This window comes from Larus michahellis, chromosome 4 (genome assembly GCF_964199755.1).
Source record: "Larus michahellis chromosome 4, bLarMic1.1, whole genome shotgun sequence".
Classification (NCBI taxonomy): Eukaryota; Metazoa; Chordata; class Aves; order Charadriiformes; family Laridae; genus Larus; species Larus michahellis.
Genome location: NC_133899.1, coordinates 68,571,657 through 68,599,622, shown reverse-complemented (window position 1 = coordinate 68,599,622; position 27,966 = coordinate 68,571,657). Strand labels below are relative to the sequence as shown.

The 27,966-nt window shown below is 41.5% G+C and overlaps 1 protein-coding gene across 1 annotated transcript in view; it reads right to left on the bottom strand.

Annotated features, from left to right (window-relative positions):
- Positions 1 to 10,076: 10,076 nt before the first annotated feature.
- TSHR (thyroid stimulating hormone receptor) overlaps positions 10,077 to 27,966 on the bottom strand; it is a 71,877-nt gene continuing 53,987 nt past the window's right edge. Inside the window, exons 8-10 of the mRNA XM_074582452.1 lie at positions 25,111 to 25,188; positions 13,410 to 13,598; positions 10,077 to 11,835 (exon numbers count right to left, since the gene is read on the bottom strand). Coding sequence (XP_074438553.1) covers positions 10,425 to 11,835; positions 13,410 to 13,598; positions 25,111 to 25,188 — 1,678 coding nt within the window. The 3' untranslated portion in view covers positions 10,077 to 10,424. The remainder of the gene's footprint in view (positions 11,836 to 13,409; positions 13,599 to 25,110; positions 25,189 to 27,966) is intronic.

Genomic DNA, 27,966 nt, shown 5'->3' with positions numbered 1-27,966 from the left:
GTTACTGAAATTGTAAACGGCAAGTGTTTGATTTGGATAAGTGTATTTCAATAACAAATCCAAATCAAAGACTATAATTAAATTCTAAAAATCAAAAAACCTTGTAATGCAAAAAATGTGTTACATGCGGGCACGTGGTTCTGTCAAGGTAGAAACGCTTTTCCTTTGCTAGAGGTACCAAGTGAAGCAGAACTGCACCACAGAGGAGCCCTCTGCATGTCTGGAACCGAGGACACGTTTGAATCCCAAGAGAGCCGGGATGCAGCTTTACAAGTGCTGGAGCCGGCAGGATTTAGCGCCAAGGTAAAGAAAAACCCATCCTAGCTGGTGATGGAGAAAACGGTTTGGACTAGCGAAATACGGAAGACTGTCTTTTCTGCCAAACCACCTAGCTTCCTGATTTTACCAAAGGCTTATTCCCATTTCTCCTAGGAATCCTGCTGCGAGGTCCCTGCAGACAGGGCTCCTCGTGTCCTGCCCTACCTGTGTCCAAGGATTCCGTACAGACCTTTCCCCTCAGAGGCGCTGGCTCCACGTGGGCTGTCTGGGTTCAACAGGTAACGTCTCCTGGGAAGCAGCATGTTCGGGGGAGTACAGCGTTCCTAAAAAAGGATGTATGGCAGAATTCACCCTGTGGGAATTCTGCTTGTAGGTTTTGTTTTGTCTTGGGTTGCCTGTTTTTCAGAAAACTCAAATTTTTGCGAGTTGGAAGCTGTTTCCTTCTGCGCCTGCCTTGTTCCAGCTTTTAACAAAGACAAAGCATTAGTGCTGGGAATAATATTTCTGACACACTGTTTTTTGTGGACTAAATTAGTCTGATTTTAATAAGCGGTTCTAATCTTAGAACATTAAAGCAGCATCTAGTAAAACATCGTGTATGTGTAGAGAGCTGACAAATGGCTTGATAAGCGTGATGGTGATACTGATGTTAAACATTGGTTGGCTAAAGAAGAAATACGTTCGCATGGCAGACATGCTTCTGCGCGTATCACGTAAAATGGTTTTGGGAGGGGGCAGGGGGAAGGTGGAGCAGTTCTTAGTTTCAGCAGATGAAGTTGCTGTTAGTGTTCATTCAGAATGTCGTTTGGCTTCCGTGTTCCGTCCTAAATCATTGTCAGACCCGTAAACAGGTTTGCAGTTTCTCCCTGGGGTTGCTGCGTGTGTGTTGCCATGTACCTTAAATAATTTAAAATAATAGGCGGAAAATGTAAAGAACTTCATCAAATAGGGCGTGGGGTTTCTTCCACAGGAGAGAAAGGAGATGTAAAGAGAATCTGCAAAGGGGAAACTGAGAGAGCACAGAAAGATAAAAGATGGTAGCCAGACATTTTATTAAAAAAATCAAAGATAGAGTGCAAACATACTTAGTTGTTGAAATACAAGTATATGAAGGATTAAAAAAACCCTTTTTTTTTTTCCCCCAGACTCTTCATGGGAAGGTACCTCTGTCAGTGTTTCAGCCACCCTTCCTAATTGCCTTTTGTCAAAACATACTTCTTGCTCCTTTATAGCGACGTACAATTGCTGGGTTTAACTGGAAATGGGTAGCTGGCTAAAAAAGGAATCGATCTGTTGTTTGCCCAGCTCCCTCTAGGCAGCAGCAGTAATCCACAGATGATGCAGGGAATTCTTTCACTACAGTCAAACTGAAACCAGCGTGGTACGTGCAGCCCAAACACAACCTTCATTCCTGCTGCTTGGTATTTCAGCACTGTCCCGCACACGCCAGTCAGCAGCACGCCGTGGAGAAGACAGACATTTAACAAAAAACAAGAGTTTTATGTTAAAACCCATGTCGCTGCTCGGATTCGATTTGCTGCTGGTTTTTGCCTTCACAAAAGACAGGGAGTGCTGTAGTTTTTCTTCACTTTTCAAAGAAAAGCCGCTGTTGTTTTAGCTGAAACTGCTCAGCTGGAAGAGAGCCAGCGTGGGTTCGGCAGTCCAGCCAGTTATCAGTCTGGGTGTTTGTGACAGGGAGACTCTTCTTGGCAGCAGAGTAGGTCTTACAAAAAGTATCACAGTATATAATGCAAGTAACGATCCAACGATTCCAGTCGCTTTGTAATGACTGTTCAGTGAGCTCTCAGATAATGCGTTGTGAATGAAGTTGATGTTCACAACAGATTTCTCTCCTTAGAGAAGAAAAATAGAGAACCCGGAGGAGATTGTCCTCATAGCAGCTGTGCTGCGAATAGTTGAGAACCAAAATGAGCGTGTTCCTCCTCCTCTAACTAATTATAAAAAGCTCCATGAGCTTCAACTGAACTGCACAGGTGTGCAACAGTAAGGATATGACTTCGGATGACCACACATAGAAGGCTTGGCATTGCATGTAGTCAGGACAGCACAGAAAGCTCCTACCCAAAAAATAGGGTAAGATTCAAGTTGGTTCATATTAATCCTGCAGAAGGTAAGCTTTTGGAAGGAGTAAATTCAAGATGGCCGTAATGAGGTCCAAGTCCTGTGCTACAGTTGATGAGATTTTTCCATGTTTTGGAATAGTTACCCAATATTTTCAGGGTGGAAAATAAGAACAGGCAGTTACAAAAATTACAGATTTCCACAGGGTTGGTATCCCGTCTAATCTGAGAACCTGATAATTTGAGGTACTGTGGCAATTCATACCAATGTGTGTGCATGGGTGGGTAGGTGTGGGATGGGGATAGGGAGTTGGAGCTGAGATGGGTTCTGCTGATGAAGGACTCTGGTTATTGACCTCATAGAGCCTCTGCCTCTTCACTTTCACATCGTGATTTCTAGTCACGCAAGAATAAGTTGGGTGAGATGGAAGTGACTAAACAGATCAAAAGTATTTCAGCTTTATCCAGATGTATTATTGAACCAGTGTGAATTGTAGGTTGACGATGCTGTCACAGTCTCTCGGTGTGCGTCACGAAGACCTCTTAACTATCTTCTGTTCCAGGGCGTGATGATGGCCCTTCAACACCTTGTGCTTTAGCCTGCAAAGCCTACACCAAAGTGCAGTGTCATGTCACATGTTTTCAGAATCCTTACCAAGAAGGAGGGGACTGCATAATGGAAAGGCATGACATCCAACTCATTTCATGCCTCACCCTGTCCAATTTTAACTGCAGCCCGGAAACCCTTTGGTGGTTTTAGAGTGGGGATGCCTGGCATCTGTTAGAAAAACAATACAGACTATGCCGCTGTTACGCATCAGCCTGGCCAAACAGCCTGGAAGGGAGGGTTTGGTTCATTTTAACACACAAGCATAGAAGGTCTGTTCAAATCCAACCCCTTTTTCATGAGGTTTTTTGGTACAGATTTTCCAAAGACTATGCTGTGAGCTTTAATATTTAAATTATCCAGCAAGAAAGGAAACAAAAGTGCATTTCATTTATGTTAATGAACCAAAATGCTATGGTAGTGATTTGCAATTTACCTTTTATTCCTTGTGTTTTTTTCAGATTCCAGGATACCATGGCAGGGTGTGCTTTACTTTGACTATGGCTGCCCTGTTGCAGATGGTGTCGTTTAGAATAGATGCCTACTTAATCAAAAAAACACATCTCTCTATAGGTAAAGAGCAGAATAGCAGAGGTCAGCTCTAGCTGGTTTAAATTAAATTGCTCAGAGAAAGTTCCAAGTCCTCATAACTAGGGCTCCAGCTCAACTTCACGGCTTTTTTCTACAGCGTTTGCGATTGAAGAAGTCTTTCATAGTGTATATATATGACCACCAAATTATGCAAGTAGAATCACAGAAGTTTATGTAGAGAAAATAATGGCATTCTGTGCCATCCCGAAACAGGATTTTCTGTTCTCCGATCTGAAATCTCAGAGCCAGACGAAGCCCTGAAGAGCGGTGACACTGTCTCTTCCCGTTTCTGTACAGGGTTTTGAGAGAAGGCAGCGTGCCTCTGCCCTTCCACTTGAGCCAGGAGGGCGAATCCGCTGAGGCGGTGCTGTGAATGGGGGTTATGCTGTTCCTCACTCGGCTGGAATTTTTTATCTAGATGGGCTCTGTGGTCAGGCCTTCTGAAGGGAGATGCAGCTGAAAGCTGTCTTTGCAGTCTGAATAGGGGAACTGCTTGAACACAAGAAACGTGGCTGCCATGGAACAGACCAGAAGTTCATCTGTGCCAGAATCCTGACTGTGATAGCTGCTAACCGTGTGTGGCAAGCGAAGCATAAAAGAATAGGCAGGTGTGTATGATTCACCCCCCTGTGCTCCCTCCCTCTGCATGTATTCCCAGTTCAGAAGCATCCTGAGACAGACAGTGTTTGTGGTTTTAGTATCTTTCCACAGATTTCTCTCCCATGAATTCTCAGTCTCTCTGTAAACCCATGTAAACTTGATTATCCTCGGCAGCCTTTGGCAGGAAGTTCATTACCTCAGCTACTTCAGCCTCATCGTGACTTCATCGAGCTTTGTCACCTCCCTTCTAGTCCGAGGGGTACTACTTTACTTAGTGATTCCTTAGGTGGAACTCCAAGCCTTTCATTCTCCTTGCTACCCTGCTCTGAATCTTTTCTAGTTCTGTTACATTGTTTTTCTCTTGCAGACCTGTACTATTCAAGGTGCAGATTTATACAATGATATAATAATGACAGGTTTTGTTCTGCTCCTTTCCCAGTAATATAATTTGATTTGCTTTTTGGATGTCCAGGAAGCATAAGCTGGTATTTTCATGGACTTACCTACTGTACCCCTAAGATCTTGTTCCCGAACTGGGGTTGTCAGCTCAGAGTACATAATTTAAGATGTCAGTTTGCCTTTTTTTGCCATGTGTGTATCACTTTGTCTACACTGAATTCCTCTTGCCAGTCATTCAGTCTTAAGAAGTCTTCCTCCAGTTCTTCACAGCCATCTGGTTTTCTTATTGCTCCGAATATCTTGATATTATAGCAAACTTTGTTATCTTACTGTTCACTCCTTTTTCCAGGTCCGTTATGCACATACTGAACAGCACAGGCCTCCTAGAAAGAACTATTTATTCCTTGTCTCTTGATGGCCCCTTGGATTTTCTTCTCGCCTATGAGCTTAATTGTCCTAGCTGATGCCAGTTAGCATCTACAACTGAGAAAAACCTTTCCTTGCACCTTAAAGCTCCACGTTAGGAGGGAAGCACAATTACAGGCAGTGACAAGGTGCACAGATACTGAAGTCAGCTGAGTTTTTTGGGACAAGGCAGTTATGTCAAGAGTTAACTGATATTTGAACACTTCGACAGTTTTCAGCAGTGAGAGTTGTTGTCCCTCACGTGTTGGTTTTTTTTTTCCCAGGTAATGCAAGGATCCGTATAGCAAAGGTAATCACTTTTTTTCCCCCCACGGATAAGAATTACTGAACATAAAATTTGGCAGCATAAATTTTGGCAAATGCGGGACAAGAGAGGGAGGGAAGACCTAGGGGGAGGGAGGGAGGGATCTTCTGTAAGATTGGATATGGGCAGATTCATTCAGTTATTCTGAGAATTCCTGCAGGAGAGTCTCTCCACCACACAAAGTTCTTACTGCGCAAGTGTTTCCTCATGAAGTATCCAATCCTTAGTCACTGTGGCTGTCCCATGCACACTAGGTTCAGAAAGGAGAATGGAAAAGATCAGATTCCAGATGTAGTCTTTTGAAGAGGACCTCATGGCTGTTAGGTGATTCTTCTTGGATGTAATTAATGATGGTTTTGGAACCCCAGAGCTCAGCAGTGCTACTACCATTCCTTTCCATCCCTGCTGCACTGAGATGTAGGACATCCCTTTCCCGGCTAGCGGTGGGGAAAAACCCAAAAACTCTGTCAAACAGTGTGTCACGTGGTCAGTCTTTTTTGGCTCCAGGCCAGCCACGGAGAACAAGGAAGTTGAGTGCAAGAGAAATAGTATTAACTTCTTTTATAGGAAAAATATTTTAAAACCTTCAGAAAAAACTTGCTGAGCCTCTTACGGTTTCAAACAAAGCATTTTATTCCAATGCTCTGCATTATTTCTAAAGTATTCTAGAGAAAATATGTACTGAATGCCAGAAATAATACATCTTGCTGAGACAGGTTTAAAATAGCAAGTATTATGTAAGGGTATACACAAAACCAAAAATGGCTGAAGGGATTGATCAGAGCAGAAATGGAAGAGAATATCTATAGGATGCAAACATTTATAACAAAAAGTCTGACAAATAAATTATTTAAAGTCTATTGTCTGGATCTTCCTCATAGCTTTTAAAATATTTTTCACTAAGTTAAACACAAGAAGGAATATGCAAGACATAAACCAGAAATATCAGACTTTGTTCATAAAGGCAATATCACAGAATTTTTTAATAGGCAAAAAGTATATGCAACAATGGGAGATACAGAAGTTCAATAACGTGTAAATATATCTGTCACCCATTAGTAACAGCAAACAGCTGTATTAATTGAAAAGTGTACTGCAATCAGCCCAACGTACCACATCCTTCCACTAGTTTCCATGGAACAAATATTTTAGCTTGTTTTAAGGTAGAAGGAGGTTTAAAATACGTGAGTCAGTTACTTTTAAAAGCACTTTAAAAATAAACGTTGATTTAGTCTTTCCTCTCTTTCTGGAAAAGAATATGATTCAAGCTTGGATTTTCTTTTCCACTGGTACACGAGTATCTATGAAGTCTGTAGCATAAATGTGCAGTTTGTCCATTAGAACTTGATTGTCTTAGCTGCTAATGAGATACTACATAAAGGCACTCAGGAAACTTTTTTTCCCTTTAGCGATTATTCCAGTATCAGAAGGGTGACAGAACCCAGGGGGCAGGGGTTGTATCCCAACATAACGCATTTTGTGTGGGACTCTGACATAGCCAGAGTGTTCCAAATGCAGCCGTTTCAAAAGTAGGGAATTTGGCTGATGTGCACACTGAAGAAGCTACCGTTATGTTTCTGATTAATGCTGGGTGAGTCCAGATCACAGAAGAGGAGGTCATGAGGTGTCCCTGCCCATGGCAGGGGGGTTGGAACTAGGTGATCTTTAAGGTCCCTTCCAACCCGAACCATTCTATGACTCTATGATTATTTGCATGCTTCTCGGCAGTGTTGGTTTTAAAATTTGCTGAGAATCAACGGAAAATGGAAGCATGCCTCTCCCCAAAATAGGCAGCAAAATTAATCTATAATGCAATACTGTAGACTTTTAGTGGCATTAACGGTGACAGAATCTTTTTTTTGTTTGTTTTTTATGAGACCATGTCACACAGTTGGTGAATCTGGGCCTTTGTTTCTGCTCACTGAAGCGGCCTTCATTTATAATCAGGAATATGGAATCAGGTTTGAATTGGAGAATGTACGTGGCATTTGCAATCATGCAATCTCCAGCTGCAATAGCTAGTAGTTTGAAGGGCTCTACCAGTACATTCTCCTTGATACTACTAACCCACGTTTATATAAGATCTGACTATTGTCTCGTCAATTTAATTACAATTCCTCAAAGACTATAATTCCAATAAAAGCAGTCTCGATACTACAAAATTAACTTTAAAATACCTACCTGGAGGCAAAGATTCATCCAATAGTCTCCGTTCTCGTGGTAAGCCTTCCAAATAGATGGGTGAAATGATCACTGGCAATCTTGGTGGCAGTCCTACAGAGCTAGTCTCTACAGGTGACTGTGAACAGGTCTGATCCTGCTGTCAAAACCAGGTGCTCAAGCTATACAATTATTAACAAGCAAGCTGCTGCAGAGCAGCTCCCCCCCGAGCACTGATGTCTGCAGGAGATATAGAGAGCCAGGGCCCCGTTTGTTTGTTTGTGGTGTATGGGTGAGCTGAGCACGGCCAAAATTGATCTCCGTCTGGCCTCATCTAGCAGCAGGTATGGCAGAAGAATGCTTTAGCGCTTCACTGAAGCAAAAGAGGGTGGGTTGTTCCTTGTATCTGAGCTTGGATTTCCTTAGGCACAGTGGGGAGAGTATGTGTCTAAGCTACAGACTACGGCCAGCCAGAAGCTGACCCTGTGGATTATGTAGTTGTACTGCAGGCAGTACAAAAGGCAGATAACAGATCTCACTACAGGATGGAGAGATGTTCTTAAAACATGTTGGAGGAGCTAGTGGTTAGCCTTCAGTTCAGTAACTGAAGGGCATGAAGTAACCCAAAGGCATGATCTACTTCCTTTGTCTAAGAATGAATTTGAGGCAGCAAGTGCTAAAAGGAAAGTCATTCTAGCCCTGTAAGAGAGGGGTAAGTAGGGATAGCAGTAGTGGTGAGAAAGCAGTAGTTGCAGGGTGTTCAAAGTAATAAACAGGAGTCAGGTAAAGAAATGCTAATTGGGAGAAAATTTAGTACAATCTCAAGTTTCAGCTATCAAAAAAATACAGACATCATTAACTTGATTGGGTAGATTGGTCTTCAAAACAAATTCAAACTAAACCATCTCCTAAGTAGGTTTATCAAAAAGTCAGAGGGTGATAGTAAGGGATCCCTGGAAAGGTGGTGGAAAAGCTCATTGTGGATGTCATCTCTAAGCATGTGGAGGAAAAGAAGGTTATCAGGAGTGGTCAACATGGATTCACCGAGGGGAAATCATGCTTGACCATTCTGTTGCCCTTCTATGATGGCACAACTGGCTGGGTAGATGAGGTGAGAGCAGTGGATGTTGTCTACCTTGACTTCAGCAGGCCTTTTGACACTGTCTCACATAACATCCTCATAGGTACGTTTAGGAAGTGTGGGTTAGATGAGTAGACAGTGAGGTGGATTGAGAACTGCCTGCATGGCAGAGCTCAGAGGGCTGTGATCAGCAGCACAGAGTCCAGTTGGAGGCCTGTAACTAGCAGTGTACCCAGGGGTCAGTACTGGGTCCGGTCTCATTCAACATATTCATCAATGACCTGGGTGAGGGGACAGAGTTTACGCTCAGCAAGTTTGTGGATGATACAAAAGTGGGAGGAGTGGCTGACGTACCAGAAGGCTGTGCCACCATCCAGCAAGACCTGGACAGGCTAGAGAGTTGGGTGGAGAGGAACCTAATGAAGTTCAACAAGGGCAAGTGTAGGGTCCTGCACCTTGGGAGGAATAACCCCATGCACCGGTACAGGTTGGGGGCTGACCTGCTGGAAAGCAGCTCTGCAGAGAGGGACCTGGGACTCCTGGTGGACAACAGGATGACCATGAGCCAGCAATGTGCCCTTGTGGCCAAGAAGGCCAATGGTTTCCTGGGGTGCATTAAAAAGGGTGTGGCCAGCAGGTTGAAGGAGGTCATCCTCCCCCTCTACTCTGCCCTAGTGAGGCCACATCTGGAGTACTGTGTCCAGTTTTGGGCTCCCTAGTTCAAGAAAGACAAGGAACTACTGGAGAGAGTCCAGCAGAGAGCTACGAAGATGACCAGGGGACTGGACCATCTCTCTTACGAGGAAAGGCTGGGAAACCTGGGTCTGTTTAGCCCTGAGAAGAGAAGACTGAGAGGGGACCTCATCAATGCTTATAAAGATCTAAAGTGTGAGTGTCAAGAGGATGGAGCCAGACTCTTTTCAGTGGTGCCCAGCGACAGGAGAAGGGACAATGGGCACAAACTGGAACACACAAAATGTCATCTGAATGTGAGGAAAAACTTCTTTACTTTGAGGGTGCCAGAGCACTGGAACAGGCTGTCCAGGGAGGTTGTGGAGTCTTCTCTGGAAAGAAAAACCCACCTGAATGCGATCCTGTGCAACCTGCTCTTGGTGAATCTGCTTTGGGAGGGGGGTTGGGTGATCTCCAAAGCTCCCTTCCAACCCCTCCCATTCTGTGGTTCTGTGAATTTTTGCAGCACACAAAGACAAATGCCCTCATGTTTCTTACCAGTTATCATGAACAGCCGCAAAATCAATGTCATTTGCCTTTTACTGCTACAAAGGCAACATGAAGAGACCTTTTTTTCCCATCTCACTCAACTAAACCAAGAACCGCAAACAAAAGATTAGCTTCGTTTTAGGTCAGGATGGCAGAAGCAGAAGGAGTATGTTCCATTTTAGGCTCTAGTGGAAGTTTTAGAAATTCGCTATTAGAAAACCATTTGAACTTTTTGACACATAGGCGGTTGGCAATTGAGAACTTCAGCCTTTAGTATCTTTTTAATCTTGTTTTAATTATAAAACTTTATGTTCTTTTTTTAGTCATACAAGTACCACCAAGTTTTATACTTAGTCTCCTGCTTCCTTAAATTTTTTAGATGAGAGTATATTTCATATTTGCTGAGTTTATATGTATTAATTTTCCTACTTAGAGCATTCACATTTACTTCCAGCGTTATCATGAGAACAATATTTTTCTGTCCTGCGCTGATAAAAGTGTGAGATGAGGTTCAAATGAGTGACTTGTCTAAAAGAAGACCATTCTGAAGGTACTTTCAGACATCACAAAGGATAGGCTAGGGAAATAGATACGGAGAATATGTTCTCTTCTTACTTGATTCACTGTATGGACAACCACCACTTGACCAGATTGTGGCTGTGAGACTTTGAGATGTTATAGCTCAGTTTGCTTGCATTCTTCCATGAGAATTTGGTTCTGCATTGTCACGGCAGGAAGGTAATCGTTGGCTGCGTCTTGAATCCTTGTAGGAATCGGACCTATCGCTCGGCTGATTCTCTGCCCGTAAAAGCCGCTGCTGTTTTTGGCTGAGATTGTCTGACCTCTGTAGACTTGAGCCTGATGCTCGCATATGCCAAACTTGCTTAGTAGGATAAACACATCTCTTCGGAAAGCTTTGGTGAAAATAGCATAAAGAAAGGGGTTGGCACAAGAATTGAGTGGATAGAAGAGTACCAGCAAAATCTTGGAATTGGTGACAGTTATCAGTGGTTTGTTCATAATGGCAGATAAAGCATGGAAAGAGATGGGAGCCATGCACAGAAAGTCAGTGAAAATCAACACAGCCATCCGCTTGGCAATTTTGGTGTCTTTGTCCCCTGACTTGTACTGAGGGTTTCGCACAGTTACATAGATTTTTACGTAGCAGGCACAAATGATGACAAAAGCAATGATGTTACATATTAAAACGAAGACAACGTAGGCTTCAGCCACCGGTGTTTCAGTGTCCATAGGCAAGCAGATGCTGACTTTGCTATAGCTGCTGACACCAACCAGCGGCAAAAGGGCAAGAAGAAAGCACGAGAGCCACCCTCCCAGCATGATAACCAAGGCATGCCGGAGGCGAATCTTTCGATCTGGGCGCATGGCAAAAGTGATGGCGTACCAGCGCTCCAGGGTGATCACAGTCAGTGTGTATACAGAAAGTTCACTAGCAAAGACTGTGAAAAAGCCAGCTGTGTTGCAGCCAGGCCCAGTCTGCCACTCTATAGCGTGGTTATAATACTCTGACCTGGTGTGGAGGTCCACAGAAGCGATCAGGAGGAGGTACAACCCCATGCAAAAATCTGCAAAGGCCAAGTTACACATCAGAAAGCGTGGTACAGTCAGTTTATAATGGCTGGTGAGAAGGATGAAAAGGACAAAAATGTTACCTAGGATGGCCAGCAGGTTCACAAACCACACCACAATCCTCAGAAACTGATATCCCATTATATCCTCACAAGGATTAAACTCATCAGGCTCTGGAGTGCATATTACATCTTCATTGCCTCCGCAGACAGGATAGTCATAATGACTGTCAAAGGTCTGGACATCTTCCATTTGAGGGTTCTTGAGCTCTTGGCCAAACCCAAGATTTCCTTCTCCGTGCTCTTCCAAAAAAATGTAATAATGGGAATTTTCATGAAAATTCATGAACTTGGTGTTTTTGTCATACACAGTGTCGGTGTGGTCTGTGTATTCTTCTGCATAATCTTTGTAAAATGGACTGCTGAGAGTTTTGACTGATCTTCTCTTACGAAAGCTGTGACTGCTGCTCTGGTTACATGTCAGATACTCCAGGATTCTGAAAGAGCAGAGGGGGAAATCACTGCTGGTCTTTATGGTCTGACTGGAGCGCAGCAAGTAAACAAAGGGAACACTTCAAAAGCAAATCACCATGAATGAAAACATAGCTATAAGAACATGATTGGATATATTTTTGTTAACAGAGCGTATAGTGAACAATAAACTTGAGTATTCCTGGTCTTTTTTTTAAACTATATTTTTTCTTTCTCTGTTGTTATCAGCTATCCCCAGTAGTAATTTGGTTTGTTCAGCATCCGCAATCCCTCTTCCTTCTTGGGATTTGCTTTCGTAGTAGGTAACAAGACTTTTATCTGCTGTTTGTAACTTCTTAGATAATACACACAGTATTATTTTCCTTTTCATTTTTGCTTACAAATCAATTTCTCCCAGAATTTCCATCATTTTAATTTCTATTCTGTGTATTTCCTGTAGGTGCTTTACAGCTAACTAGCAGTGTAGTGGTTGGGAATTCTGTACCTCTTAGTGTGATGCACCTGTATGTGTAGTAAAAAATTGTTCATCCTTTTTTAATAATAAAAAAAGTGCAATTTGGCATCAAATTTTTTTGATCACTGTGATCCACTGTCACATAACCTTTAGCATTTCTCATTTCCAAGTGTGTAGAATTCGAGATTGCTTACAATTTGAGGTTGCATACAATTCTCTCTGAGAAGTTTTCGTCTCTACTAATAATACGTGTTTATTTCAGTCATTAGATTTGGCTGGGTTCTTTCTGCACGTTCTTCCTGCACAGGTTATTAATCTCTCCACTCCTCAGTTTTATTTGTGTCCTCACTTTCCCAGTCCACTGTAATTGTGAATGTTATTGCTCTGTGAGATTATTATTGAATAATTCATATACTTGTCATAGCATGTTTTTAATATACTATGCATTCCAGTCAAAAATACTGCCATACCGAAGACTGGAGCTGTCTTCCTAAATCGGGGGCTGGCCTGGATGAGAATTCTCTAAACTTTATCAAACTTTAGAGAAATTTACAATGGATTTGCATTCTGTGGTAAAATTCTGCTGCTAATCACAGTAAGTCATCGCCCCTCCCTCCTTGCAGCAGATGAGTTGCTGTGTTGCTTCAGGACATCTATAAATGTATTTTCTTCTTTCCAAAAGCTATCAGCACCTGTTCTGATGGGAGGCCAGAAATCCTGCTGAAATGGAATTTGAAATAATCTGTGTACAATGTTATTACAGAATCATTTATTCTGAGCTTTTCAGTTAGCAAACGTATGAGATATGAGGCTATAACCCCTCCAAAACTTCTTTTTCCAGTCCTTGCTACAGCACATTCTGTATTATGTAGCACATTACCCTTTTTTTTTCACTTTAATTCTGGGCTCAACAAAAGGAGGAGCTGTTGCAAAAGGTGTTACAAATTGTTATATCAAAAATTCTTTCTTCTTTCAGTTTGAAATTGTAATCTCTGTTTCAAAGAATGTCCTCTATACCTAGAAGAAATGGTCACAAAAACGCCAACAGATGTAATTTTCTATTAATACTAAAAAGTTGTCTTCACTTACATACTTTAAAATTGAATGTATGTCAGTGAAACTCACCCACTGTTTTTTTTCCAGCTCTTGAAAGCACAGCAGTGACTTGGATATGATAAGTCAGCTCGCATTAGCTGAAGAAATATCTTTACAGCTGGTAATTTCTTTAAAGTCCATGTATTTTTGGCCATTAGTTCTTTAAGGTTTTCCAATCCTTTGGCCGGAAGGTTAACAATGGCTGTTCTGGAGACATCCCTAGGAAAATGAAGCAAAAGACAAACATCAGACTATCCAGCAACTGGATCAGATTTTTTTTTAGATTCTCACAGTAATTTAGGAGTTTCATAGAACTCTACAGCAAAAATCAAATCCAGAGGAGGTGGGGATATCCTATCACTTTGCTAGGTTCTGCTGCCATTCAAATTCAAGTAGGGTATGGATTCCTCCCGTGATTTTCCCTGCATTTTAAAGTTCTTGTCTTTAATGTCTCATAGTGCAGAATGTGGATAATAAAGAAATATCAGGACTTTTACAATTACACCTTTAAAGCAAACCAGATACAAATGCATATGCAAAACCAAAGTTTTAAAAATTCTTTAAAGAAATCACATCTTCCATTGGAAGAGCTATTTTCCTTTAGACTCTTTGTAACCTATTGGGATATTTCAATAGAAAGCATTGTAATTACTAAAACAATGTTCTTTATAAACTGAAATTGAAATCTTCTATCTTAGTCCATCCTGAAACTCCCAGAAAATTTAGTATTATGTTTTCTGCTTTCTATTTCTCTGGTACTGACTCCACCTCAGCAGATACATTGCACAGTGAGAACTGCCAGGTGAATGTCATCTGGTCCTGCTAGTGCTTTCCACTCATTTTTTGCTTTGCCCTAAAACCTATTCTACTGACTCTTGAAGTCAAGATATTTTCTCAGAGTTATACTCTGTAAAGAAGTAAGCCTGTAAAAAAGGTTCTAGTGTAGGAATATTGTTTGAGCACTTTCATCGTGAACACCCTAATAATAAATAATTCCACTTTTTTTCTGTTCGCCACAGCAAAGAGTTGTGGTAAATGGACTTAAATCCAGTTGGCGGCTGGTCACAAGTGGTGTTCCCCAGGGCTCTGTATTGGGGCCAGTTCTGTTTGTCAATGACCTGGACAAGGGGATCGAGTGCAACCTCAGTAAGTTTGCAGATGACACCAAGTCGGGCAGGAGTGTTAATCAGCTTGAGGGTAGAAAGGCTTTGCAGAGTGACCTGGACAGGCTGGATTGATGGGCCAGCCTAACTGTATGAGGTTCAACAAGGCCAAGTGTTGGGTCCTGCACTTGCGTCACAACAACCCCATGCAGCGCTACAGGCTTGGGGAAGTGTGGCTGGACAGATGCCCAGTGGAAGAGGATCTGGGGATGCTGGCTGACAGCTGGCTGAATATGAGCCAGCAGTGTGCCCAGGTGGCCTAGAAGGCCAAGAGCATCCTGGCCTGTATCAGGAATAGTGTAGATAGAAGGACTCGGGAAGTGATTGTCCCCCTGTACTCGGCACTGGTGAGGCTACACCTTGAATACTGTCTTCAGTTTTGGGCCCCTCACTAGAAGAAAGACATTGAGGTTCAGGGGCGTGTCCAGAGAAGGGCAACAAAGCTGGTGAGGGGTCTGGAACACGAGTCTTACGAGGAGCGGCTGAGGGAGCTGCGATTGCTTAGCCTGGAGAAAAGGAGGCTGAGGGGAGACCTTCTCGCTCTCTACAACTACCTGAAAGGAGTTTGTAGCGAGGTGGGGGTCAGTCTTTTCTCCCAAGTAACAAGCGACAGGACAAGAGGAAAAGACCACAAGTTACAGCAGGGGAGGTTTAGGGTGGATAAAAAATTTCTTCACAGAAAGGGTTATCAAAGATTTGAACAGGCTGCCCAGGGAATTGGTTGAATCACCATCCCTGGAGGTATTTAAAAGACATGTAGACGTGGTACTTAGGGACATGGTTTAGTGATGGTTTTGTCAGTGTTAGATTAATGGTTGGATTTAATGATCTTAAAGGTCCCTTCCAACCTAGACGATTCTATGATTCTATACAATGTTTCCCAAGAGTGCTGTTCTTATCTCTCTAGAACTTTCACCCACTGGCTCATTTCTTGCACCTAAAAGAAGATTATTACTAATTTTATGCTTTAAAAAAATTGCTTCAAAAACACTTGATTTTGCTCTCTTGTGTTTTTTTTTTCCTTTCAATTTGCTTGTATTCGTTTTTAAATTGACTTGGAAATTGCTTCCCCTTTCTGTAGGAGGGCTTTTTTACTTCTAATAGCTTCTTTGCTATCATACATATTGGAATATATCAATATAGTTGATTTCAACCACATAAACCTCTTTTTTGTTCTTCTGGAGTCCTTTTTGATAGGTAGTATATGTTTCTACCAAGCCCCTGAATTGGATCTTAGAAGATTCTGAATGCTGCCTGCTATCATTTTATCTTTTAAAGAATCACAGAATAGTTGAACTTCCAGGTCGTCCAGTTTGATCTCCCTGATCAAAGCAGGGTCACCTGGACCAGGTTGCTCAGAGCTGTGTCCTGTTAACTTCTCAGTGTCTCCAGGATCGGAGACTCCACAGCCTCTCTAGGCAACGTATTCCAGCATTTGACCACCCTCACAGTAAAGAAGTTTTTTCTTATGTTGCAGTGGACTTCCCTGTATTTCAGTTTGTGCCTGTTGCCTCTTGTCCTGTCACTGGACACCACTGAGGAGACCCTGGCTCCGTCTTCCCAGTTCCATCCCCTACCCACCCCCCCAAGTATTTATACACATTAATAAGATTCCCTTGACTCTTCTCCAGACTAAACGTTTCCAACTCTCTCCACCTATCCTGTTATGACAGATGCTCCAGTCCCTTAATCAACTTAGTGGCCTGCTCCTTTTTGGTTTTCACCAATTTTCTCATTTTATAGAGCTTTCCTTCTGAAGCAAAACATCTTGGTAAACTAGATCTGAGACTAGATCTTACCAAGACAAGGCTGGCCTTTCAGCAACCCCCATGGGTCTCCATCAAGTCCTCATGGTGGTGGCAGCTACCTGCAGGAAGGGAACATGGTTAAATGCTGTGTGATGGGAGGTGCTAAGACTTTTTGGAAGGGAAATGACACCTCACAAACTCTTGGGAGTTTTTTGAGGATGTTCTGGCAGAAGCATATGGAGAAAGATGATCCTGTTTGCACAACAAACTGGGATTTCTGAAAAGCCTTGACAAAATCAGATATCAAGGGCTGTTGAGGTAACTCATCTGTTATGTGACAAGGGGAATGGCTCCCCTTTAATTAAAAAAATGAAAGATTTGGGGAAAAGCCTGGGAACAGATCATAAGTTTTCATGCTAACGAAGAACGGAAAATGAACTGGTATCTATCTGAATATACACATCATTGCAGCAGAGGCCCACAGAGGGTGTGCTAGCGCTGGTACTACTGAAATGTCCACAAACAGTCTGGAAAGAGAATGAGAGTAGCTGCAACAAAGCTTCTTTCCGACACAAAATAATACAAGGTAGTGAAAGCTAAAACTGATTGTCTAAAGAAACAGAAGGATCCTGCAATACTAAGTGACTGAGCAGTAAAATAATTTACATGATTCAATATTGATGAATGTAAAGTGCATTAAGAAAAAGCAATCTTAACTGTACATGGATGACAATGGGGTCTAATTTACCTAGCATGCCGGAAAGATCTTGGAGTCCTCTCTGCAGATGTCAGGTCAGTGCTACTTAGTAATGTTGAAGGCAAATAAAATTCTAAGAATCCTTAGGAAAGAAATAGAAAATAGAACAGAAAACCTTCCCTTTATAAATCTAATATAACTGCATCTTAAATACTATAATACTATGAAGACTATAAGAGCGCAGAAAGCTACAGCAAGGATGATTGAAAGATTCCAATTGTTTATATATGAAGTAATAAAGAGTAGGTAAGAACTTTTGGGAAAAGCTAGGACTGGAAGCACTAGGAGACTATATATGCCATGCATATTGTAAAGAAGGTGACTGGGAATGGTTATTCACTCTTGTGAGATGAGTTTTGGGGCACCTAAGAATGTGAGACGAGACTTAAAAATGAGAAAAGCTATAATCTTTCCACAAAATTCCATCATTAAATTGTGAAAGTCAGTGCCGTGCTTCAGTGCGCAGGCCAAATAACAAGGTAACAAGGACAATATGCCTTTTTGGTTTGGGTTTTTTTTCACAGTTGTGTCACATTCCCATCAGAAATGACTGGATCAGGAGGAACATCCTGGGGGACAAGGGCTTGTGCCTTGGGAACAGCTGTGGAGAGGAGCCTCTCCAGGGCCCTGGATGTGCAGGGGAGGGAGCTGCAGCTCCTGGAGAGCTTTGAGCAGAAGGGAGCCGCCAGCCCGGGGCTCAGGTGGGCGAAACGATTTCCCCGGGGAGCAGAGGAGAATGCGCAAAGTCTGTGGCAACTCAAAGAGTGTTATCAAGTGATTTTAAAAAGCCTGAAAGAAAGATCTGTTCAGTGAGAAGAAAGGGCTTGGAAGAATTAGTTATAAGACTATGTCATTTCTGTTCTATCTTACTGAACCCTTTGAATTCTTTTATGTATGTGTATATGGGTGTGTACTCAAGCAGTTAGGCATTGCAGGTTTTATTTTCAAAAACTCTGCCTGTTTTAAACTGGGGTGCTTGGGGAGAAGACACAGGCACAGCTGCCTTGAAGACCTAGTTGATTTAGGATTAATCCTGTTGCAGGGCTAACAACAGATGGTTGGTCCCATACATGGGCCATATCAAGCACAATGGCTCAGAAGTTTGAAAGCATCCAAAATCCCCAGTTTGGGAAATCCCTAAAACTGCTGCCATGATGTCTGCCACAAAGAGGTCTTGTGAACTCTGTGTACCGCAGCTATTGCAAATGGAAAAGCCTCCTGGGGGTCTGGTGATAAGTGGTAATTTGTCTCCCAGTGGAAGATAACTTCTTAATTACCCTACATAGGCCCACACTCTGTTAGTGACATAAGTGTGTGTCAACTGGCCAGAAGAAAGTGTGGGATTGACAGGGATTTTTTTACCTTACAAATCCAGTCTTGATGATTATCTACTCAGTTTCACAGTCTACTTCAAGCAGTATAGTAGCTGTCTTCAAACTAGAAAGCGTAGGATTGAAAAGGTTTTAAATAATAATTACTGATCTTCAGAGCAATGTCAATCCAAGTAGTTGGAGTCTGCCAGACTATAGCATCTATGTCTGCATTCTGTGTCATTGTACGATCAGTCTTCATTTTGGGCTGCTCAGAAAAATGGGAACTGACTGCAGTTATGTCAGCCTCATTAATATCTAATAATATTGATAAGTAAGATGTCTGATAGACTTGTCAAGAGGATCTGCCTTGAATTGAAGTGGCTATAAAGGAGGCTAGGCCTCCTCAACTGATGAAATGAATGATAACGAGTCACAAGGACTGGATGGTTTTCACCAACAAGTTCTGAAGCAACTCAAGGAGGAAGTAGTTGAATTGGTAAAAGAGGTGTGTAACTTAGACCCCTGTGGGAAGGCAGCAAGCGAGTCATCAACTGATACGATATACCTGGAGGAAGTCAGCAGGTAAAGGCTTTTGTAAAAATAAGTCCTGCCTTACAAACCTCTCTTTGCTCAGAGTCTCCTGGGACTTCCACGAGGCCTTTGACAAAACCCTACAAAGGCTGATACCGAAACTAGGCAGTCACACTCCTTGTGGGAGACATCAAATGTTCGGGATGATGGTAAAGTCTTAGCAAAATTCACTTCTAGACTAGATCCAGACCAGACTTCAGCATTTAAGTAACCGTGGTCTAGAGCTCGCTCGGGTGCTGGAAGTGGTCTGTCTGTGGTAATGTAGAGCTCTACACTGTGGAGAGTAACAGCAACCAAAGTGCACTCAAGCAATTTTAACATTGTGGCTTGTTAGTTGTTTTGTTTTTCTCTCACATGCTTTCTTATAAATCTCCTGTGACGTTTCTAGGGTGTTGCTTACCTTACATGGAATTTACACATTAGATATTAGATTGAAAGTTGTGGAGATGTTGGAGAGCTTCAGATGAACGTGGGAATAAAACATAGCTTATGATTTAAGAGGTGTTGTTTTCTGAACCAACTGCATATATGATACAAGTGTTAAACAGATATTTAGCTGCTCAAATTTGATTTTTTTTTTCTGGGTTATTATTTTTTGGTCTAATTCTTCATTGTTTTTATGAAGTCAGAAGTTCAGAATTAGATATAAGGGATAATAGCTTTTGTCACTAATCTTTTTCATAGCTGGAAACATGCAATTGCAGTATGAAATCAGTAATAATGAGAATTTAAAAGACAGATAATTGAGAAAATAAGATTGAATGCGTCATAGTACCATTGAGAATTTTTACCTAATCATATACAGATTTCTGAGTACTGCAATACTACAATAGATAAAAAAGCATAAAATATGTAACAGATGGACTTAGACTACAGATATTATTTCTATATAGTGAAAGATTCTTTAATTCTACAGATTTGCATTATTTGATTAGCAGAATGCAGAGTGCTCCTGTTGCTCAAAGACATACTTGTGCCCAGTGTCTGGAACAGAACAGAACCTCCTCAGGTAGGACCCATTCCTAGATTGGGAAATGATGCTTTAAAGAGCACTTCTTGTTTCTAAAGATAATTAATTAATCACGTGTATCTTTTGCAACAGTAATGTTTTAAATTTGGACTGTATGTTTTGCTGAAGCTAATTGAATAATGAGCCTGATTGTATTTTTGTTGTACTTTGCTGTACTTGTGCTCTAGGCAGCAGCTCTTGTTGGTGCATTTAGTAAATCCGGTACACTGAGTTGCTGAATCCTAGCCAAGATTTCATTTTCAGGTGAAGAGCAATGTAATGTCATACTGTTAAAATAGTTTTCTAAAGGGAGCAATCTATGTATACATCCACATATATCTGAACATACAGCGGTGACAAAGGAATCAGAATTACTGGCATATTATCTCCTCTATTCAGTGATCACACTCTCCGCTTCCTCTGCTATTGTAAACTGCAATTTAAAAAAAAAAAAATTACCTAACTTTTTAATATCTACTTAAATATACCATCTAACTAGGTGGTCTGAGAGCATGGCCAAACTCACACAGCACACATATAGCCAAGCACAATTCTTTGTAGTTAAATCGTTTTTCTTGGGTTTTTTTTAAAGCCAAAACGGAAGAAAATTACCCCATGAGGTTGGATCTAAGGTCAGTATTTCAGCCTTTAAGTTGCTGTTGCTGCTGAAATCCTGATTGGAGAAAAAAAGTAAATGATGGATCTGTGGAGCAGACATTCTATCAACCATAAATTCTCATCTCATTTCAAGAGTGCATAAAGGGAACTCAAGAGAGGATGAGTTCTGTTAGCTTGGTCAGGAGGCAAGACAGAGTCTTTTTTTTTTTTTTTTTCTCCCCTTTCGTACTGGTCCCACTGTAAGCAATGCCATTCATTGCCCCAGCAAAAGGAATGTTTATCTTCTGGCAACCATTTTCGATACATTTAATTTTCAAAAGGAAACAGTATTTTAAGTAGAACTTTCTTTTTAAGGAGGATCTGATGTCCACAAATTCCCATGCCAGCTAAAAACAGCCTCATGCCTGAACCAAAATTACTTAACAAATTTTTTAGTAAAATAAGACAAGTTGTTTACAGTACCCAAGGGGGATATGGAAGGAGGCTGTATTGGTCAGACTTTTCAGGCTATTATGCAAGTTATCAAATCTCTGGTCTCTCTATAATTAACTCATTAATATTAGTCTTGATGGTACAGTGAGGGTGTGTAATAAAGCACCAATTGCAAGCCCATTCTGTTTCCTATGGGAGATGTTAATGGCCGTTGACATGATGCAACAATAAATAGTAAGGTTCTGCTCAATTTTCATTCATTTTGATTTCAGCCTTCTTAAGGCAGTGCATATGTGGGAGTTTCAAAAACTATTTTGTTCCTGTTAAAACAGTTCTAGTTCCTGAAGGTCAACTAAGAGATCTGTTCAGGTGGAAGGGTTCTGCTCTAAATTGTTCCTGGAAGGTATCTCGCTTTATAACAAACCTTTCCTACATCACACATGCGGAATAATTCCTGGTTATCCACGGTAACAGAAATCCCTAAAGCTGCTTTAAAACTGTATTGAAATTAAATGAAAAATTAATAATATGGCACTATGTTTTGGATTTGTGAATGAAAACAGTGTGGATAACACAGGGATGTTTTAGTGCACTGCTGAGCAGTACTTATACAGCGTCAAGGCCTTTTCTGCTCCTCACGCCGCCCTGCCAGCAAGCAGGATGGAGGTGCACAAGGCGTTGGGAGGGGACACAGCCAAGACAGCTGACCCAGCTGACCGAAGGGATATCCCAGATCATATCACATCATGCTCAGCAAAAAAATCCAGGTGGAAGTTTGCCAGGGCTGCCAATGCTTGGGGACTGGCTGGGCATTGTTTGATTGGCGGGGAGCAATTGGTTTTGTTGCATCGCTTGTTTTTCTTGGGTTTGGTTTGCTTTTTTCCCCCTCGTTGTTGGCTTTTTTCCCCCATCCTTCTTTTAGTTATTACACTGTCTTTATCTCAACCCATGAGTCTTCTCACTTTTACCCTTCCAGTTCTCTCCCCCATCCACTGGGTGCAGGGGGTGAGCAAGTGGCTGTGTGGAGCTGAGCTGCAGGCCAGGCTTAAACCATGACACCTTCCTAAGATCTTTGGTTTAGGACTAGCAAATCAAAGGATCATGATGTGAAATAGTCCGACTTTTTTAATCACTGTTGATTTATTGTTGCTTACATGCCATTTTATGCCTTCTGCCTTTAAGAAGCAATACCTCTCTCTGTAGTGTCACTATAGTACCACATCTCTCTTTAAGTATACTACTAGGAGTATTGTTGGCCATAGAAGTATAACACTCTAATGGGAGATGGATAACTGTCTCTTTAGACTGCAAATGGAAAACACGTCCCAAGGATCAATGGCAGCTGGGTTAGTACAATAATTATAGAAGATTAGAAAAATTTCAAGCAATTTGAGAAATCAAACTTGAAAACACAGAGTGAGAAGGAAGATCTTTACAGTTACATATGCATGTCCTAGGAATTCATCTCTAGCCCCTAAACCAAGAGGCTCTGTGTAGTTCACACACCTCAAAGCTAGCCCTTGCTGAGTGAACTTACCTGGCAACATTATTATAGCATATGTTTACCCCACAACACTTTGCAGCATGTCATTACTTGTTCACCTGTCTAGCATAACAACACTGGTGCTTTAAATACCTACAAGAACTCCAAGAGTCAAAATCTGTGCTGCTGCAAGCTCTCGCCTCCCTTAGTTTTAAGATCCCCAAGTGTTTTTTCTTCTCCTATCCGTAGGAAGGAGCTTTTCAACCCACAGTGCCACCTGTAGCCTCAGAGGGAAGACCTGCAGTGAGCCATATGAGACCCCAAACGTAACAGGAGAGTGCAGTGTGCTTTGAGACTGTGTATTTATCGTGACAAAGTAGTATTGTAAGGGAAATACGGTGTCCAGCTAAAGTTACATCAACTGAAAAATCAACAAAATGAGAAAGGGCTTCTCTGGTGCCACGTGCAATATTCAGACAAAGACCTTATTAGCCAAATACTAATAAAAAAGGATTAATCAGCACCAACACAGCCTCTGTCGCAGTTCTCCGACAATGACCATCTTAGTTCAGGGGTTGCTGGCCTGAGCCCTCCTGAAAGCAGAAATAGTGGAAATGAAGGTGATCCACCTAGCAGGGAGGAAGAGGAGCAACAGCCACCACAAAGGCTCCCTGAGCAGGAGGTTTATCAGCCCCTTTGTGAGCTTTTTCAGGCTTCCCTTCTGATTTGTTGCCCTCTGCTTTCAGAACCCTCTCTTTTGCTCTGCCTAGATGGCCAGTCCTCCTCCTGATGGTGGACCAGGGCCTTGACTGTGCTTGTCTTATCCAGAATGTATAACTTTTAAGACATGGTCAGAAAACAGTACCTTTTCACTGCTGTCTCAGGATCTGGCCACTCATGGCACAACTGAGGTTTATCCCTCAGGTGATTCAGTGATAAGAAGAAAAAAAAAAAGGCATGCTAGTCCTTGACAGCATCTTGAGGGACACAGTGAAGTGTATTACTGCCTTCACCTGTTCTTCTCATACACACCTGCATCCCATGGACTTTGCAACTTTGAATGAAGAGGCCTGGACTAGTTTACTCCCTTTGCAGGCCCTCTGGAGAGAAGTGCTGGGTGGAATGTCCCACCAGCTGGCAGCCAGAGCCACCAGACTTGAGGTAAGAAGGTTGTGACAAAACATTATCCCTACTGACCTACATAGTCCTGCAGCTGCTTTTTACTGAGGGAAAAGGAATGAGAATGAGAGTGGTGAGTGAAGGGGAGGAAGAGCCGGCCTGCCTGTCCTTGTGAGGATGTCTGCATTAGTGCTTCCCAACTCTGGCTTTCTGAGCTGTTCTAAAACGTGATAGCCGGTGACGCATCAGATGCCACTGGGAAAGTGAGGATGACTTTAGGAAACAGACAAAATGTCGCCTCAGTGTGACAGGAGTGGCTCAAGCCAGTGAAAGGAAAACCTGATACTCCCTAGAACTGGTCTCAGACCCTGTTCCCAAGGATTCTGCTTGTAGCTCCACTGGACCTGTGGTAGAGAGTGATGTGGAGGAATGATGTGGCCCTGAAAGGTGGGCCCTCAGCCGGATCCTTCCTCTTCACCCCACAAGACAATGTAATTTAGATGACTGAAGCAGAAGACAGGCTACCATTCACACACAGGCCTTGCAATGCATCTGACTTGAAATGCAGGGGACAGAGAGAACCAGAGATTTGATGACAACCTTGCCATCAAAGGTCTGTTGCAGCTTTGCACAGCAGGGACACAACTCTTCTTAGCATAAAGTGGTTATGGCCACTACAACTTCTTCTGTAGATTGCTGTGTCGCTGGTAGCTAGCCTGATTTTCTGGAGTTGGAAACATTCTGGGAGAAAAATGTCGTCTTCTGCATCTTTTCATTATTGTAGCTAGCCACTAGGATTCCTTCTGTGAACAATGCATCATTATTCTGATATAAATATGCTGTTTTCCTGAAGAGCAGAAAGTGATTTTTACACACAGTGAGCACTGCTGGTACCATCTGGTTTTGCAGTGGAGGGGGGAATCCCACTTCCAGCACTTCAGTTCTCCCAGTGATCAGTGCTATGCACTATGTTACATGCTAGATGATTTGAATCAGGGAATATGATTCTTCTCAAAGTTCTTAAACTTGTTGTTTGTTTCATTTGGTATTGTGATTCCTAATTTTAGTGAAGAGTTCTCCAGAGGACTATAAAATCAGACTGAAACCCAAGTTACACGAGAAAGAAGAAAAGACAGCACCAGAAGTAACCAGAATAATCTGTCTAAAATTATTTCTCATCTCTGTTTAAATTTCCTTTACACGTGTGCTACTAGAATCCCTAGTTTGTATTACAATTGTACTACAGTTGTATGCTCATAAGACAGAGTATAGTATAGAATCTTTCAGAAGAAAAATTGATAGGAACAGTATTTCTAATGTAAGATGCAAGCATTTCTTAAATCGGTTCCCTAAAGCACAGCTTTTGTTGCTGATATTCTTTTAGTAAACATGCCATTCTCATTCCTGCTGCTCTGCTGCTAATAATGGTTGGAAAGAAACTACAACCTAAAATAGTATTGTTTTTAAGGCTTTCTCTACTTCATTTTCTCCTACTCACAGTAGAGTCGGTCCACTGTGCACTCCCAGAAATGCATCGTCATTGATAACTTCCAGGTATTTGTTCTTGTGCAGATAGCTGCAGAAACAAACAAAACACACTGTTTTGGAACTAGTTATCCATAGGTTAAAGAAGATCTTCAGTTTACTTGCCTAAACAGATTTACAAAAGCAATATGTATAAGGGCCATCCTATCCCAACAACATATCGAAGCCAAGGAACAAAATACAGGTTTGCCATTTTGAAAATAAATTAAATTCCTCAACAAGTAATAAATAAATTACCAAAATAAATTACCTTTGCTCCAAATTCCTTTTCTCTCTCTGTCATACACACAAAGACACATGCATGCACACTGTATCTTCAGGTAAGTACGTGTGAGGGCGAGACGAAATAGATTGTTTTGCTTTCATCAGAATGAGGTATGGGGAATTACATGATACTTACAGGAACACACCATAAGCAAACATGAAAATAATTCTCTCCTTGTTTTGAGTTCGATAATAAAAGTTTTAAATACTTTAAAATCTCCATAGCTGAGTGGAAGCCCCCCTGTACAGGTCAATAGGTAATGATGAAGTTTTCTTATAAGAAGAGCAAGAGAGGGAGTGAGAAGGAGGATAAATCAGAAGGAAAAAAAAAATACTTATGTAAAAAAAAAATAAATCTAAAGTCTTGGGAAACAACAGTTTCCTGAGTAGCCAACACTTTCCTGAAATATGGAATGCTGCAAATTTCTCCTATCATTACATGGTTGATGTAATCAAGAATGAACATTAATTCCCATCACTCTGGAAACTGACATATAAGAAAGCCTGGATTCAGGAAGTACGGAATTTAAAGTTGAGTTAAAGGTGCATGATTAGAGGCAGGCAATTCAAGGCTACTGAACATTCAAAAAATTAACATAACCCAAGTGGAACAATCAATGTTAAATTCACTTCTGTGTTTTTAGATTTAAAAATGATTGATCTGGAATGAACCTGGATATTTCTTTTAGCTGGATTCCTGTTTATCATGGTCTGAAACTGTCATTTGAGAAACTCATAAATACATGGATTATTACTGCAGGTAATTCAGCCAAGTTCCAAATTGCTTTAGAGACGCTATGCTTTTCTCTCTGAGACTTTTTTTCTCAACGGCCTAATAGAATTTATGGAGTCTGTGGAAAGAGTTGGGAGAAATAATCGGCCTTTACAATTCTACAATTTCAGGTGTACAAAGGGAAAGCATAAACTAAAAAAACTGCAGCAGCAGCAGAAGCACAGACATCCTGCTTTTCTGCCAGACTCACAGTGGACAGACGCACTGAGCACATTTTATGACATTCTTGTGAAAAGCAGATATATACAGGATGTGATGAAATGGAAGAATAAGCATTATTTTTATGCATACAATGCCAGCTCGTGTGTATTAGTGGGGTATATTTGACATAGAGTTACATAAAGATTGGGTTTTGGAACAATTGTCCAGCTAAAAAGTACTTCACAAAATGCAACAGGCATGTTAATTTCCTTGACGAGGTGGTTCCTCCTGGTTAGCTGGGAGGGAGGAGGACTGTAGTTATGAGCAGTTAGATCTAAACACACAGACAGGAATACGCTGAATTAGCTGAGCAATGAAAAGAGACTGAAGATTAGGTTGCAATATATACATATATACATACATATATATGTGTGTGTGTGTTTATATATGTGTACATGTGGATACTACTGTGATAATTATTTCCCTAAGCCAGCAGTTAAACTCTGGGTGGTGTTTTTACGTAGTTCAATCACCTTCTGTCATAGTGTTTACAAGAGAAACAGCTTGCAGGCATCAAACCTAGTCATGCTTTTTAATTTAATTTAGATGGAAATTGAAATCTCGTGATGGGATTAAGTATAATTTACCAAATATAGTAGTCCCTGGAGGAGGATGGAGGAGCGTCTAGCGCTCTCAGTTGATGGGCACTACATAAGCAAGGAGATAAAACAGTCCACATGTTTTGTTTCTGTACTATGACAAAGGACCTCTGAGAGAGGTTTGAACCAAGGCAGCAAAGGGGGTGGTAGAGCTGCAGGACTCCACTTCAGGGCAGAAATGCAATGCAACCCATTAAGGAGAACAGGGAAAGTTGTCAAGGGGAATGTATGTTCCCCTTGATGAAATGATGGCAAAATTATCAACACTATAAAGGCCCTGAGGGAGCATGGTTCCTAGGCAGAAGAGACTCGTATCACCTGTGACTGTCCCATTTATAAATTTTATCAATTTTCTGTAGAGTGGAAAAGGTAAAGTCTAATGTCCTCAGTAGCAAACTACGGATTAAAACATGAGGCTGCAGCCTAAGAGCAACAACAGGGTGCACAGACTGCAATATTATACATAGCTCAGGTTCATCAAAAGCAGGAAGAGGAACTCATAATGACATAAGTATGACAACAGTGGGTGACACAGGCCCAACAACTACAAGCATCAGGATTGCTTGACATTTCACCAACACGGGCACAGGGCTGGTGGAGGCCTTGTAATGCAAGAACAAACAGAAAGAAGATGACTACAGATGATGACCATAAAGCATTGCTCAAGACAACACGATGTGGTCTTCAGTCCAGTTGAAGGATAGAAACTTTGCAAGGATTGCAAGTTTGCCTTATGGAAGTCACGTTTCACAGGGTAAATAAAAGAAAATTCTGAGAAAATTCCCAATGATGAGATCAGCAGCAAAAGAGAGAAATAGGAGAAAACCAACAATATTGCCCAAGTGAAGCCAGGTGACATTGCTCAGAATTTAAACATAATTATCTTAAAAAAAATTCTTATTTTATTATCTTAAAAAAAATTTCATAAAATTTTACAGTGCAGTTGGCACAG